The 14,006-nt window shown below is 36.8% G+C and overlaps 2 protein-coding genes across 3 annotated transcripts; one reads left to right on the plus strand and one right to left on the minus strand.

Annotated features, from left to right (window-relative positions):
* Positions 1–1,429: 1,429 nt before the first annotated feature.
* Positions 1,430–9,383, plus strand: LOC110782470 (probable transcriptional regulator SLK2). 2 transcript variants are annotated; one of them, XM_021986638.2, is made up of 11 exons: positions 1,430–1,586; positions 2,545–2,621; positions 2,724–3,764; positions 4,068–4,199; positions 4,347–4,395; positions 5,049–5,263; positions 5,353–5,421; positions 5,981–6,081; positions 6,660–6,753; positions 6,841–6,910; positions 8,106–9,383. In XM_021986638.2, exons 3-11 carry the CDS (start codon positions 2,829–2,831, stop codon positions 9,095–9,097), a joined length of 2,658 nt encoding a protein of 885 aa, XP_021842330.2. In that variant the 5' UTR covers positions 1,430–1,586; positions 2,545–2,621; positions 2,724–2,828; the 3' UTR covers positions 9,098–9,383. The 2 variants fall into 2 exon arrangements, with proteins under 2 accessions (XP_021842330.2, XP_021842329.2); XM_021986637.2 differs by having other exon boundaries at positions 2,545–3,764.
* A 133-nt stretch (positions 9,384–9,516) lies between these two features.
* Positions 9,517–12,666, minus strand: LOC110782291 (pentatricopeptide repeat-containing protein At2g37310). The gene has a single exon (XM_021986409.2). The coding sequence runs from the start codon at positions 11,881–11,883 to the stop codon at positions 10,228–10,230; it is 1,656 nt and encodes a 551-aa protein (XP_021842101.2). The 5' UTR covers positions 11,884–12,666; the 3' UTR covers positions 9,517–10,227.
* Between the last annotated feature and the right edge of the window lie 1,340 nt (positions 12,667–14,006).

Here is a 14,006-nt window from a genome sequence, read left to right on the forward strand (position 1 = left end):
TTTTAATTAAAAAAATTAGTCTTATATCAGATCGTCTTATACTTACTTGAATGTCAAACTATACATGTTATCAGATACTTAAATAACCATCAAACCGTCTTACATTACAAACACATAGTATGATCTGTCAGTTAAATACGTGTCAAACAATCTTTTACAAAAAATTGTATTACAAAGTAAAAAAAAACACCTAAATTCATATAAGTAAATAGAAAAAACGAATTCTGATAAGTTCCCTTAAATTCCCATAGTTTAATTCAGATAAGTTCAAGACAACATGTTTTTTCAGACAATTGTAACACACGTATAGGTTCCTTTCAATAACAATAAGTTAAGTAAATTTTCTTAATTTCAGTCTCATGTCAGATCGTCTTACACTTACTTAATTGCCAGACTGTATCACAGTTAAATATGCATCAAATCGTCGTGCACTTACATAGTATGGAGGGTGGGTAAGAACTAAGAAGTAAGTGACATGAAATATGACCCGTCACGTAAATACATGTCAAATTGTCTCTTACAAAAATTCGCATTATGCAATAATAAACACTTAAATTCTTATTACATGTAAATAGTAAAAATAAGTTCAGGTAAGTTTTCACAAAATACTACAACATAAATACATAATACAACAAATAAGTTCAAATAACCAATTGCTTGTTGGTTCAGTGGTGATTGAGGCTGAACTTGGTAGGGAGAACCCGTGTTTGATCCCCCGCAACCCCAACAATTAGGAGGGGAATGAAACCTATCTATCCAAAACTCACCACGAATCCGGATTAGTTATAAAGATGAACCGAGTACTAAAAAAAAGAAATTAAAATTAAAATTAAAAAATCCAAATAGGTTAATAACTCATTAAAATTTAGAAAGCCTAAATTCTAGGTAATCTTTGAAACCCCTCTTCAAAACAAAGGCAATCTTTCAAACTATGGTCCAATTGTGGGGAATAATCCCCTATTACCACTCCCACCTTATCCAATTCATCATTACAATCATATCAATAATCAATCACACCAACCAAAAATATCAATTTTTAATTTTTAATTTTTATTTTGCAAATTACCCTCTTATAGTAACGTGTTACTACTTACATGTCTCATAATAGAAAAATTCCACCTAAATTTACCAAAAAGCCCTCGTAGTAAAATCTACTATGATTCGATGACGTGGCAAAATCACACGGTAACCCTTACCTTGTACCGCGTCACAGAATATCCCAATCACTTTATTCCTATTATTAAATTGATTAACCAATAAGATCCAGCCACGTCATCACAAACCTCCCTTTCTCACCGCTTTGATCTAGCCACCGACTACGTACACCAACCTAGCAGCTGCCACGTGCTATATTTTACCGGTTATAACAAGTACATTATTGCTGTCTACTGGTGCAGCCGGTCACCCAATTCCTTCATTTTTTTTCCCAAGCTAGTAGCTATATATAAAAGTGGTATGTCTTCTTCTTTTATTTTTCTCTCTCCTCCCAAAAATTTCCAGCTTTTTTTTTATCTAATTTAATTTCCATTTTTAATTAATTTTTCCCGGCGCTTTAGCTTTCCTTTTTCAGCTCGCCGTTTTCAAAGGTTTGTTCTTTCTCTATCTCTTCAAATTCTTGCACTAATTTTTCAGTGATCAGTGTAATTTTGTTGCTATAATTTGTTCGATTTCCTGTCTTTCTTGTAAGTTTCCCATTTTTATTTATTTATTTAGGGTATATTTTGTTCTGCTTTCTATGCGATTAAAGTTTGATTATTGTGTTATCTAGCTATCTGGGTGTTGATTTGAGTTTCTAATTTTAGTCAAGTGTTGATTTTTTTTGGTGGGTTTTATGGTAATTTTAGTTTAAGCTGGTTTTCTTTTGGAAGTATCAAATTTACATGAATGTAAGGTGAATGGCGATAGAGTAGATTATTGGGGATTTGGGGGTTTCTATTTTTGATGGGATTTGATGGATTTTGTTGAATGATAGTGTGATTTAGTGTTTAGTATTGTGTGTTTTTCTGGTAAAAGAATGTGTTGATTAATGTGGTTAGTTTTTTGTGGGTTTTTAGTGAGTAGGTAATTAGGGTTTAAAAAAAGTTATGGATGTATTTCTTTTGGTTGTATTATGGCTGTTTGTTGAGAAAGATGAACGGGTTTCAAAGGTTTAAAAGAGCAGCCATTTTTCGGGTTAATAGTTGATTATTCAACTTAATGATTAGGTTAAGATAGATTGTGTTGCATTTTTAATTTGTTTGATGGTTCACTAGGCAATATCTACTGATTATTCAACTTAATGATAAGAGCAGTCATTTTTTGGGTTAATAGTTGATTATTCAACTTAATGATTAGGTTAAGATAGATTGTGTTGCATTTTGAATTTGTTTGATGGTTCACTAGGCAATATCTACTGCTAATAAGATCAGTCATTTTTCGGGTTAATGGTTGATTATTCAACTTAATGATTAGGTTAAGATAGATTGTGTTGTATTTTGAATTTGTTTGATGGCTCACTAGGTAATTTCTACTGCTAATTGTAGCTTTGGTTTGTGTTTTCACTAGAGTATAAGGCTATCAAGGCAAACAAACAAATCACTGTACAACCGAGCGACTTGGGTAACCTAGAGCTTTTGGATTGGGTAGGTTTTCTTATAGTATTGGGTTTTGATTACATGATCTTGTTCTTGTATTGTATTTGCGAGGTTTACTTTGAGGGCTCTATTATGGATTTCTGTATGTAGCTCAACTTGAGGAAATTGGGTTATATTTTTTGGTGAAAAGAGGGGAAATCAGGCGTGGCTTTGGAAAGCTATTTGGATTCCAGCCATCAGGGGTCGGTGCCGCTCATGGCACCTTCTCGGATGGTTGGAGGATTGTCTCAAACTTCAGGAAGTTCTGGTATTTTTTTCCAAGGAGATTCACAGTCTCACTTGAGTCCGTCTTTTGGGAACACTGCCAATTCAATTTCTGGAACAGGGCGGTTGAACCACCTAGGTCAAGTTTCTGGTGACGTGAACCACACGGTTCTCAACGGTGTGGCTAATTCGGGCCCAAGTGTTGGAGCTAGTTCTTTGGTCACTGATGCAAACTCAGGCTTCTCAGGTGGTCCCCAGTTGCAAAGAAGCGCCAGCATCAACACTGAATCCTACTTACGGTTGCCAGCATCACCAATGTCGTTTACTTCCAATAATAATGTTAGTATTTCTGGTTCCTCCATAATAGACGGGCCATCAACGGGCCATCCGGGTTCTCATCATGACCCTAACTCTCAACAACAAGCTATTCAGTCTCAACATCATTTTCCACAAGGTGCTTCATCATTGCAAGGATCTCAAACGGGCCAACTCCCGCATCCTTTAGGGTCAAGGATTCCCAACTCGTTCATCCAAGATCCTGCTAATACTTCCCATCTGCAGAAGAAACCGCGGCTGGATATAAAGCAAGAAGATATTTTTCAACAGCAAGTCTTACATCAATTGCTGCAAAGACAGGATCCTATGCAGATGCAAAACCACAACTCACAGTTGCAGGCTATCTTTCAGCATCAGAGGATGCGGCAGCAGCAACAGATGTATCAGTCAATGCCACCGTTGCAGAGGGCTCAGTTACAGCAGCAACAACAGCAGCATCAGCAACAGCAGCAGCAACAACAGTTGAGGCAGCAACTTCAACAAAACTTCCAACAGCAAATTACAGCTTCCATGAAGCATCCCTATGACACTGGAGGTGTATGTGCTCGTCGTCTGATGCAATACCTGTATCATCAGCGGCAACGACCACAAGTGAGTTTGTTACCTGTATCTTAGCACTGCTAAATTGTCTGAATTCTTTCCTGTACTGTCCCTGCTGCTGATTTTAGTCGAGAATAAGTTAATATGGTCGATAGAACTTTACTTTTTTGCTGTTTCTAAGATTTTTAGTATTGATTTTCACTTTGGGTGTTGAAAGAAATCAGCCTTTTCAGCCTACGTGCGATATTTTCATGATAGCATGTGGTTTGCTGCCATCTTACATCAGTAGTGTCTTTTCATAATTGGTAATTTGCACTTCTTGTTGCCAAATTCACCTTTTAAGTGCGTCAACAGGAAAATACTATTGCCTATTGGAGGAAATTTGTGGCAGAGTACTACGCCCCTCGTGCTAAGAAAAGGTGGTGCTTGTCTTTATACGAGAATGTTGGACAACATGCATTAGGGGTTTTCCCGCAAGCATCTATGGTTAGTTGCTGAATCTTCTTAACTTAGACTACAGTTAGATTTTAATTGTTGTTTTAAACTATTGAAATTCTTGAGCTATGAATACGATTCCTCTCGCATGATATGTTTTGGTTTGGTTTTCTTATATTTTCTCTTTGCATGACCTAGGATGCTTGGCACTGTGACATATGTGGCTCCAAGTCTGGAAGGGGGTTCGGTAAGTTTGTGTTCTGCTTAACATCTATTGTTTTGTCTTGTTCTTAAATCTGTAGATTTACTGCATCATGGATAGTTATCTAGAATAAGGCAAACTTATGCCACTAGTCACAACTCCAAGTATGGAGTATTATAGTTACCCTGGCTAAAGTCCACCTTCAAAGAGTTTTTTTGGTTAACATGCCAGTGCTATGCCACTTAGTGTTGCTTGTTGACATCCTATATTATGCAAGCTGGTCCATGCCCTGTATTTTTCTTTTGATATGTCTCCTTGACTAATCTAGATTAAAGTATCTCTTTTTTTGTTTCCATCTGGTATGGATATTTTAGATGTGGAATGTTAATCGTTTGCTACTCCGTTCTGATTTCCTTAGCATGCTTAAGGCTCTTCATCCGTTGCCAACATGTGGTTTTCTTTGTTGTGAATTCTGAATGGTATAATTTAAGATTGATGATGGAGAGGTTAAGAGGGAAAATGTGGAAGCTGACTATTTGATTGAGAGGTGCTAATATTGAATATTGCTGGTCCAAATGTTACATAAAGCTTGCTGTTATGTGCTTTTTTCCCACCTTCATAAGTTGATGTAGGTGATGAAGATCATTTTCAGTTTATGTTTGCTTCTAATTTCTTATCATTCCTTTTTGTATCAACAGAAGCAACATATGAAGTACTCCCTCGACTGAATGAAATTAAATTTGGAAGTGGCGTAATAGATGAGCTTTTGTTTGTTGATGTGCCTCGTGAACGTAGATTTGGTAACGGAATAATGATGTTGGAATATGGAAAAGCTGTTCAGGAGAGCGTGTATGAGCAACTTCGTGTAGTTCGCGAGGGTCAGCTCAGAATCATATTCACCCAGGAACTAAAGGTAAGGTGATTGCTATTGTAATGTAAATTTTCAATCCAAGTACTTATGTCTGTCAACTTATTTTCACATTTGCCTGCTTTGATATCCAGATCTTATCATGGGACTTTTGTGCACGGCGCCATGAGGAACTACTTCCTAGGAGGCTTGTTGCTCCTCAGGTACTGAATTACTGATTTCTTATTTCCATTTTGTTATCTTAAGTCTTACTCTCCCCATCCCGGAATACTCGAACCGGTTTGAGCAGCACAGAGTTTAATGCAATGTCATTGACTTATTATTTAATTTGATGTTAGTTGATAGTGGAGTATTTTTTTAATATAGATAGTGGGAAATGTGTTGAATTTTTAAAGGGATAGTGGGAAATGACTCACTTTTTAATGTTTTTTAGGGGGTAGGGATATAGGTGGGTCCATGGGTAAGTATAATATCAATAAAAGTTTGCCATTTATAGAAACGGTGCGATTAATCCATGACGACTTTATAATGAAAGCGGTGCGAGTATTACGGGACGGAAGGAGTAACATTATAAAGAGTCTAGCTTAAATGCAAAGTTCAGTGATTGTTTCTTCAAATTCTCTCTGTGGTGAATGTTTGATTCATCTTTTTTGGCAACTGATGTATTGGATTGCTGGAGTGGATTTGCGGCATTTTGTTGAGAAATGCAATGTTTTGTCTTGGGACAATTGTATACTAAAGATGGCATATACTTATTGTCAGGTGAATCAGCTGCTTCAGGTTGCACAAAAATGTCAAAGCACACTTGCTGAAAGTGGACCTGATGGAGTTTCTTCACAAGATTTACAAACGAACAGTAATATGTGAGTTTCTTTATCTTTACCGAAATGTTAATAATGACTCACAAACAGTATATTATACTGAAGAATGCAGTATACATTGCCTCATTTGTTATCTTTCTTCCCAAGTCTAGAAACAGTAATGTGTTTATTGATATACCATTTTCATAGTTAGTTGAAGTCCCTGCTGTCCTGTATTAAGGTTTAAAGGTTCTTGGAAAAAGGGCTGTAAACATGTTTTTATCGAATACTGGTTTTGACTTTAGAGTTGTCCATCTTCATGGAGCCAAAGATTCATTTGTTCTTTTGGCTGTAGGATGTAATGGACTAAATCAAAATGGCTCTTAAAACCTCTTCGCTTCCTTTCCATGAAGTAGAAGATGGTCGTCCCTTTGTCGTCCCGTTATCGCTTTTGGGTCAATTAGAAACAACCTCTCTGCAATTGCAGGGGTAAGGTTGCGCACACCCTCCCTTACCCCGCTTCTTGCGGGAGCCTTTTTGAGGCAATGGGGTAATGATAATGATAATGATGACTGGTTTTGACTTTAGAGTTGGTTGTACGCAAGTTTACGTTTTTTTTTAATTTTTTTTTTTTACTTCAGGGTTGTAACAGCTGGTCGGCAGCTTGCTAAGAGTTTGGAGTTACAATCACTCAATGACTTGGGATTCTCTAAAAGATATGTTAGGTGTTTGCAGGTGCGCTTTTGTTCATAATTTATGATGTTTTCTTCCTGATAATGTATATGGCTTGATCCTGTTATTTTTTGGTATATTTTGTGACAGATTGCTGAGGTTGTTAACAGCATGAAAGATCTTGTAGATTTTTGCCGGGACAATAAAGTTGGTCCTATAGGTAATTCCTCATATCCTTCATATCTCATGTTAGAATATTGTCCGATTCTTCAGTTTTTTTACGTGTCGTGTATTTTGTGTATTATATCTGATAAATTCTGCAATGGTTAGTTATTTGAGAGGAGCATTTATGAGTTTGTATTGACACATTAGATCAACCAGTTAGTTTGTTATGCTTCACTGATCGAAGGTTCAATGTTATTGGTCCACAAATTTGTGGGAAATGATTTCTATGTTTTTTCTCTGTATTCCTTATATCTCCCTGTGTAACGTGTTGTCCCAAGCAGCTTCCAAATTTATCTCTTGGTTTTATTGGTGATTACTCTAGCAGGGAAATGTCACTTATGTTTCTTTCAGCGTAATTTTTTAAATCCATTAAAAGCATTATTTCTTCCTTGTTCAGTTGTTATTGTGCAAACTGTACTGTTTTCCCCCATGTATAGCATTATTTGATGCTATAAAATTACGATTTATGGAGTGTTTTGCTGTACTATATTAGGCTATTAGATAATTTCACTTGAAAAATTAGTTCCATGCTTATTGATGAGAAGTCTTATTAATAGAAAATTTCAGTCAGACAGTCACCAAGTCACCATTTTAAATTTTGTTGTCAGTGTTTGGATGAATACAAAATGTTAGTCCATTTATAAATTCTGTTGTCGGTGTGTGGATGAATATAAAATGTTAGTCCATAAAGATTCTTCTGGAATTCGGGAGTAGTTGGATTTTTGGAAGTGGTTTTTGATGTTTAGGTTGGATTTTACTCAATTTAAGTCTTCCACTAAACTTTCCGTTCTCTCGGCAGTAGTCTTTAGGAATTTTATATAAAAAGTCAAACATCCTTTGTAATTTCCCTTACTTCGCTCGTCTGATTTTTCTTGTATATGTAGTATCTTATTTATACTCCCTCTGTCTCTATTTTAAAGTTCTGTATTCTATTTCGGGCGTCCCAAATTGATAGTCTTGTTGCCATTTTTGGCCATTAATTTTCCTACTTTCCCATACACTATATTCCACTTTCCCCTACACTATATTCCACTTCCACTTTCCTATATACTTTCCCACTTTCCAATACACTGTATTCCACTTTTCTCAAAACCTGTGTTTTAGTCAAACATGACTATAAAACTGGGACGGAGGGAGTATTTATTATTTTATTATAATCCTGAATTCCGATCCTGTTATATCATATGCAGAGGGATTGAAAAGCTATCCTCGACATAGCTCTGCATCGAAGCTACAAATGCAAAGGATACAGGAAATGGAGCAACTTGCTGGTAGTCAAGGTCTGCCAACTGACAGGAACACTATCAATAAACTCATGGCAATGCAGCAACAACCAGGGATGAACCACCCTAACCCTAATTTGGGCAACAACAACAACACTAATTTGCTTGCTAATAACAACAGAGGCTCGATAAGCGGTCAAGCAGCCGCTGCTTTAGCATTGACCAACTACCAAAACATGATGATTAGACAAAATTCTATGAACTCAAACCCTAACTCACTTCAGCAGGAACAACCGTCTTCTTCACAAAATAATAACCAAAGTCCATCTTCTTCTTTCCAAGGTGGTGGGGGTTCTTCAAGTGTTCTTCCAGGGTCAATTCAGAACTTTCCAGGTGGTGGTGGGTTTTCTTCGAATCAGCAATTTGTTGCTCAACAGAATCAACAACAACAACAACCGTCACAACCAGGAAATCAGGCGTTGCAGCAGCACGTGATTCAGCAACTGTTGCAAGATATGTCTGGAAATAATGCAGCAACCGGACAACAGAAAACCCTTAGTGGTGGTCAAACTATGAACCCGAGTGCGGCCTCAAGTGGGTTAGGGTACGGAAACAATGGTACACCAGTAACACCCGCTGTCTCGAGCAACGTTCCTGGTGGTGGAGGTGGGGGTGCGGGACCCACTCTAAGCAAGAGCAACAGTTTTAAGGCTCCCACCAACAGTGACTCTTCTGCAGCTGGAGGTGGTTCTAATGGTGGTTTTAATGGTGGTTCCAATGGTGGTTTTAATCAGAAAGCGTCAGAAATACAGCAAAATCTGCATCAGAAAGTGTCAGAAATACAGCAAAATCTGCATTTGTCAGATGATATGGTTCCAGATTTGCCTCATGATTTTTCAGATACTGGGTTTTTTGGCAGTGACCTTGATGATAATATTGGCTACGGATGGAAGGCGTGAAATTGGGCATACAACTAACTGTTCGATTCTGGTTTGAGCATAATCCTGATAATAGGTGTGTTCAAGAATCATTGTACAGGATATTGAGATAGTTTTCTCGAATTCTACTCCTCTTTTTTTGTGGGGTTTTTTAAGTTCAGGAGTTCTTATTAAAAAGAAATATCTAGCTCCTCAAGTAGGTTTTACAGCAACAAGTCCTGGTCTTTTTTCTTTTTCTGATTTGAGTCTTGGAAGTGTAATTTATCAAAATGAAACTTAATGCTACAGTTTAGTTGGCTTTGTGAAACTTTTGTGTCTTTCTGCATTTTGCTCATGTCTTTGTCTAGAGTTTGATCTGTTGCTTTGGCACTTCCATGCAAAGTGATATAAGCATTGATAGATTTAGCTTGTGCAATAAGTCACCGGGTGTTGAACAAGATTTTATGATCTGTAACTCGATTTTATGACCCAAAATTGACCTCAACATATTGGGTTTTGAACAAGAGTTTGTGACCTGTAATCTGCTTTTATCCAACTCAAACAATCAAAAAAGTAATGGGTTAAAACCAATCTAACCCGGTTTTTTATCGGACGATTGAAAATCGTTGTATTTATAGTAATAATTGGGATTATGAGGAACTATAATAAGGTTTTGTGCTGTAAAAAGAATTGAACAATACAAAGAAAGTTGCTCAAAGACATTTGTTACAGGTGAAAATGAGGATATCATTCATTCATACCAAACAATCTTGGAGTTTTGACCATTTTTGTCAAGTGTTGCTTGTCCTTCCAAAACAAAGGTGCAAGGTGCAACAATGATATACCAAGGCAACTACCAAGTATAAACTAGATCTAGCCTGTGCAATGTGTGGGTTACATGATTTCTAGGTTAACTAAAAATTTACAATATGGTGCTCACACAAAAATAAAAATGTGATTTTAAGATGGTGACTAGTGACATGCGAATTCTCCTGTTTTAAAATATTGTACTCTGTATAATACCTTCAACGCTGTTATATCTCTCTTGATTCTCGTCTTTCAGTCATAAAATATAAGATTTCAGAGGAAGAGCAATGTACCTTCTTTTTAACTTTCAGATTGCATTTCTATTAAGTCATCAGAAGAACGGAACCACCATTAAAAAGTTTACCCTAAGCTTTTGACCTAAACACCATCCGCATTTCGGACATGAATTTCTCGGCTTCTGACACTTTTCCTGCTCGCGTCAAAACCCCAACAACACAAGCATAATGCTCTGATAATGGTTGTATACCATAATCATTATACATATCCTCAATTATCTTCCAAACCCTGTCTATATCACCTAAATAAGCACAAGCACTCAAAACAGCAGTGAGGGTAACAGAATCAGGTTGAATCCCATAATTCAACATTTCATCAAAAAGATTAAGTGCATGATCAGCATCACCATTTGTAACATAAGCTGCAATTATAGCTGTCCAAATCATTACACTTCTATGCCTTGATCGATCAAATACATGAATTGCTCCTTGAAGAAATCCAGCTTTCCCATACACATCAATTAAACCAGTCTCAACATAAATATTGTCCTCAAAAGAGTTCCTAATTGCATAGGCATGTACTTGTTTTCCTCCATTTAGATTGCAGAAGTGGGATAGTGCAGAAAGAACACTCGAAACTGTCACTGAATTTGGTCTGAAACCGAAACCAAAACCCTGCATTTCTCTGGTTAAATCAATGGAAATCTCATGAAAATTGTTCTGTTCCAAACCAGAAATCATACCATTCCATGTACTCAAACTCGGGTTTTCCATCTTCCTGAAAAGACACATTGCTTCCTCTATATAACCATGAGCCAAATACCCAGAAATCAAACAGCCATATGTAACCTCATCTTTTTCAATACTCATGTTGTCAAATAACTCTCTAGCATAACCTAAACTACCACATTTAGCATACATCCCTATAATTGAATTACAAACCAAGATATCAACTTTGATATTGTTCTCTACCGCGAATTTATGTACTTCTTTCCCTTGAACAAGATCCCTCTTTTGAGCACAGGCTTGTAATACACTTGCCACTGTTACACCATCTGGGGTCAATTTCTTAACACCCAGAAAAAGCTTATAAAGGTTCAAACATTCCTCACAATACCCAGATTGAGCATACCCTGAAATCATGGAATTCCATGACACTATATCTCTTTCCCTCATCAAATCAAACACTTTTCTGGCCACACCCATTTCATCACACCTTGTATAGTATGTGATCAGAGGATTAACCACAAACAAATCTGTATCAAACCCACGTCGCAATACATAACAATGTATCTCCCTAGCTAAATTAGCATCAGAAAACAAGGTCGAAAACGCCTTTAAAACACACGTTAGAGTGAAGTTATCTGGTTTTGCCAATTCATTTGAGTCCCTTATAAAGGAAGAAAACAGCTTTAGTGTTTCTACAGGCTTATCATCACATGAATAAGCTATGAACATAGCATTGTAAGACCAAGTATTTCTCTGAGGAATTTCATCGAACACCTTACGTGCATGAATGATGTTTCCAGTTTTAGCGTAGAAATTGACGAGTTTTGAAGCAAGGAAGTTATCCAGGGTAAAATCGAAGAGGATAATACGAGCATGGAGTTGTTTTCCTTGGAGTATGAGACGATTGTTTGCGCAGAACTGAAGAAGGTGGCCAAAATCGCCATTGGAGAGGGTGTAAGGGTCGTTGAATAAGTTCTTGATGGCGAGTTGGATGGGGTTAAAGCGTTTGATTAGAGAAGATGAGTGGGTGTTTAATGGTGGGATTAAGATCTTCATACATTCTGCAATGTATGCTTCAAATTTGCTGTAATGGATCGGTTTACATGGTGGGTTTAGGGTTTACCAAAAGTACTTTGCATGTACAATGGACACACTTACTCACATATTGATTCATGAGCATTATGTATAATTGTATAAGCTATGTTATCCCACTCATAGACCCATATCGGACACGGTTACATGTCTAAGTTTTTGACACGACTAATTTGCGAAAAAATTGTTGATTTTGGTCCAAATTGAAAGTGTCCATATCCATGTTCGAGCTGAGGATCTGACACGTGTATTTGAGGTAAAATGAAGAGTCCAGTTAACATATATGTTATTTAGGGGGGATTCAAAACTGAGAATATAGTATGCCAAGACCTTATCGGTAAGGTAACATAGCACGCAAGTCTTTATCCGGTGACATATTAGTTTTTGAGTTATTCCTTGGTACAAAGTAAATAAGGAAATGAACGAAGGATGAGTCGGCAAATTAAGTGGCGGTGGTTGTTTTGATGCCAACTCACTTCAAGGACAATAGTTTTTATTATTTTCTACTTCCGGATTTCAAACCAAAGTTTTAGGTGTCTCATGTACGTTCTTGAATCTGAAATAGTCACCAAATCCAACTTTCATAACTTAGACTTTGCCAACTCACTTCAACAACATTAGTTTCTTTCACCATTGATTCTACATTTGCGTACTAAACCAAAGTTTTAGATGTCTCATGTACCTCTTAAACTTAAAATTCACCAAAATCCACCTTTAATAACATAAACTTTACTAGCCAATAGGGTTAAAAATGGAATTATGAACAAGAGGCCCATTATCAAATGTTTTGTTGTAATGAACTCCTCCTTAACACACTTGCAACTACATGCATCAATTCAATACATACAGAAAAAGCTGAAACATGCATCAATTTTATGGCAAGAACAACAAGACTTCTCAAAAACAGCTAGTTTTTACACTGTCATTTTTGTGAATCCATACATTCACAAACTGCAAAATTAAACTTCTATTATCACCACAAAAGTGGGAGCTAACCTTAAGGGTTATATATGCTGTACAAACCGAACCACAGCCTACATACGGGCTCAAAAACGCTGTTAGATTTATCAACACGAAACCAAACTAATCGAAAACCGATTCTAAATGTTATTTTCTGATGGGTAGCTTTTAGGTAAGACGGCCTTACCAGCGCGTGTAGGTAAGACCAGCCATCTCGACCACTCGCGCGAGACTTCACGCGCCTATAAAAATTTGTCTCCTCGTTTCCTCCGCTAAATCCTGCTTATTCAATTCTCTCTCCTCTCTACCCCTCTCACTCCTCTCTGCCTCTCTCTCCAGCAAAACTCCACCAATTTGCTCAAGATTAACGCAATTTTCTCAAACGTACCTCGATTCAACCGTCGGCGGCGTTGGGTAACTCTTTTATCTCTCTCCCCCATTCTTCAATTCTTTTAGATTTTTTAATCTTCAATTTGTTCAAGGACGAAATTTGCTATGAATTCGACATATTGCTTTTCTTGATTCGATCTGTTTGTATTATTGAATCGCATAAATGCATTGATTTGATAATTTTGTGTTTGCTATTCTTTTGTTAGGGTTAATTTCTAAAATCTGCGATTACTTTGTCATTATTGTAAAAATATTATCATGATTTCCTCCTACTTCCTTATTTATTCTTATTTTCTGGAAAATCACTCGGAAATCGATGAGTTATTGATGATTAATGCTTAATATTTCAATTTTTTTGTTCTTATTATGGTGTCTGCTATTGGTTTTGTAGATCTGTTTGGGGGAAACACTATTTCCGTGACAAAAGGGGAGAGATAATATATGAATTTGAAACAAAATGGCAGAAGAGCATGAATTTCAAGCATCGGAGCACCATCTTCGACAATTTTTGGCTTTTGAACAGTTAGATACTTGCTTAGGACGTTGTAACCCATTTTTATAGTAGTATTAAGATGGTGGGAAACTTTGAAATTGTAGATCGTTTATGCAAGCTGTATGTATATACGAAGTAGTTTGCTGGTATTTAGGGTGAGCGTGAGAAGAATGTGGATGTTGTTCTCTTTTGCTTTTAGCTTTTGCTGAAATTTGTTCTCAGTTCATCCTAACATTTTCAGTTG

This window comes from Spinacia oleracea, chromosome 3, assembly GCF_020520425.1.
Source record: "Spinacia oleracea cultivar Varoflay chromosome 3, BTI_SOV_V1, whole genome shotgun sequence".
In the NCBI taxonomy this organism is placed as follows: Eukaryota; Viridiplantae; Streptophyta; class Magnoliopsida; order Caryophyllales; family Amaranthaceae; genus Spinacia; species Spinacia oleracea.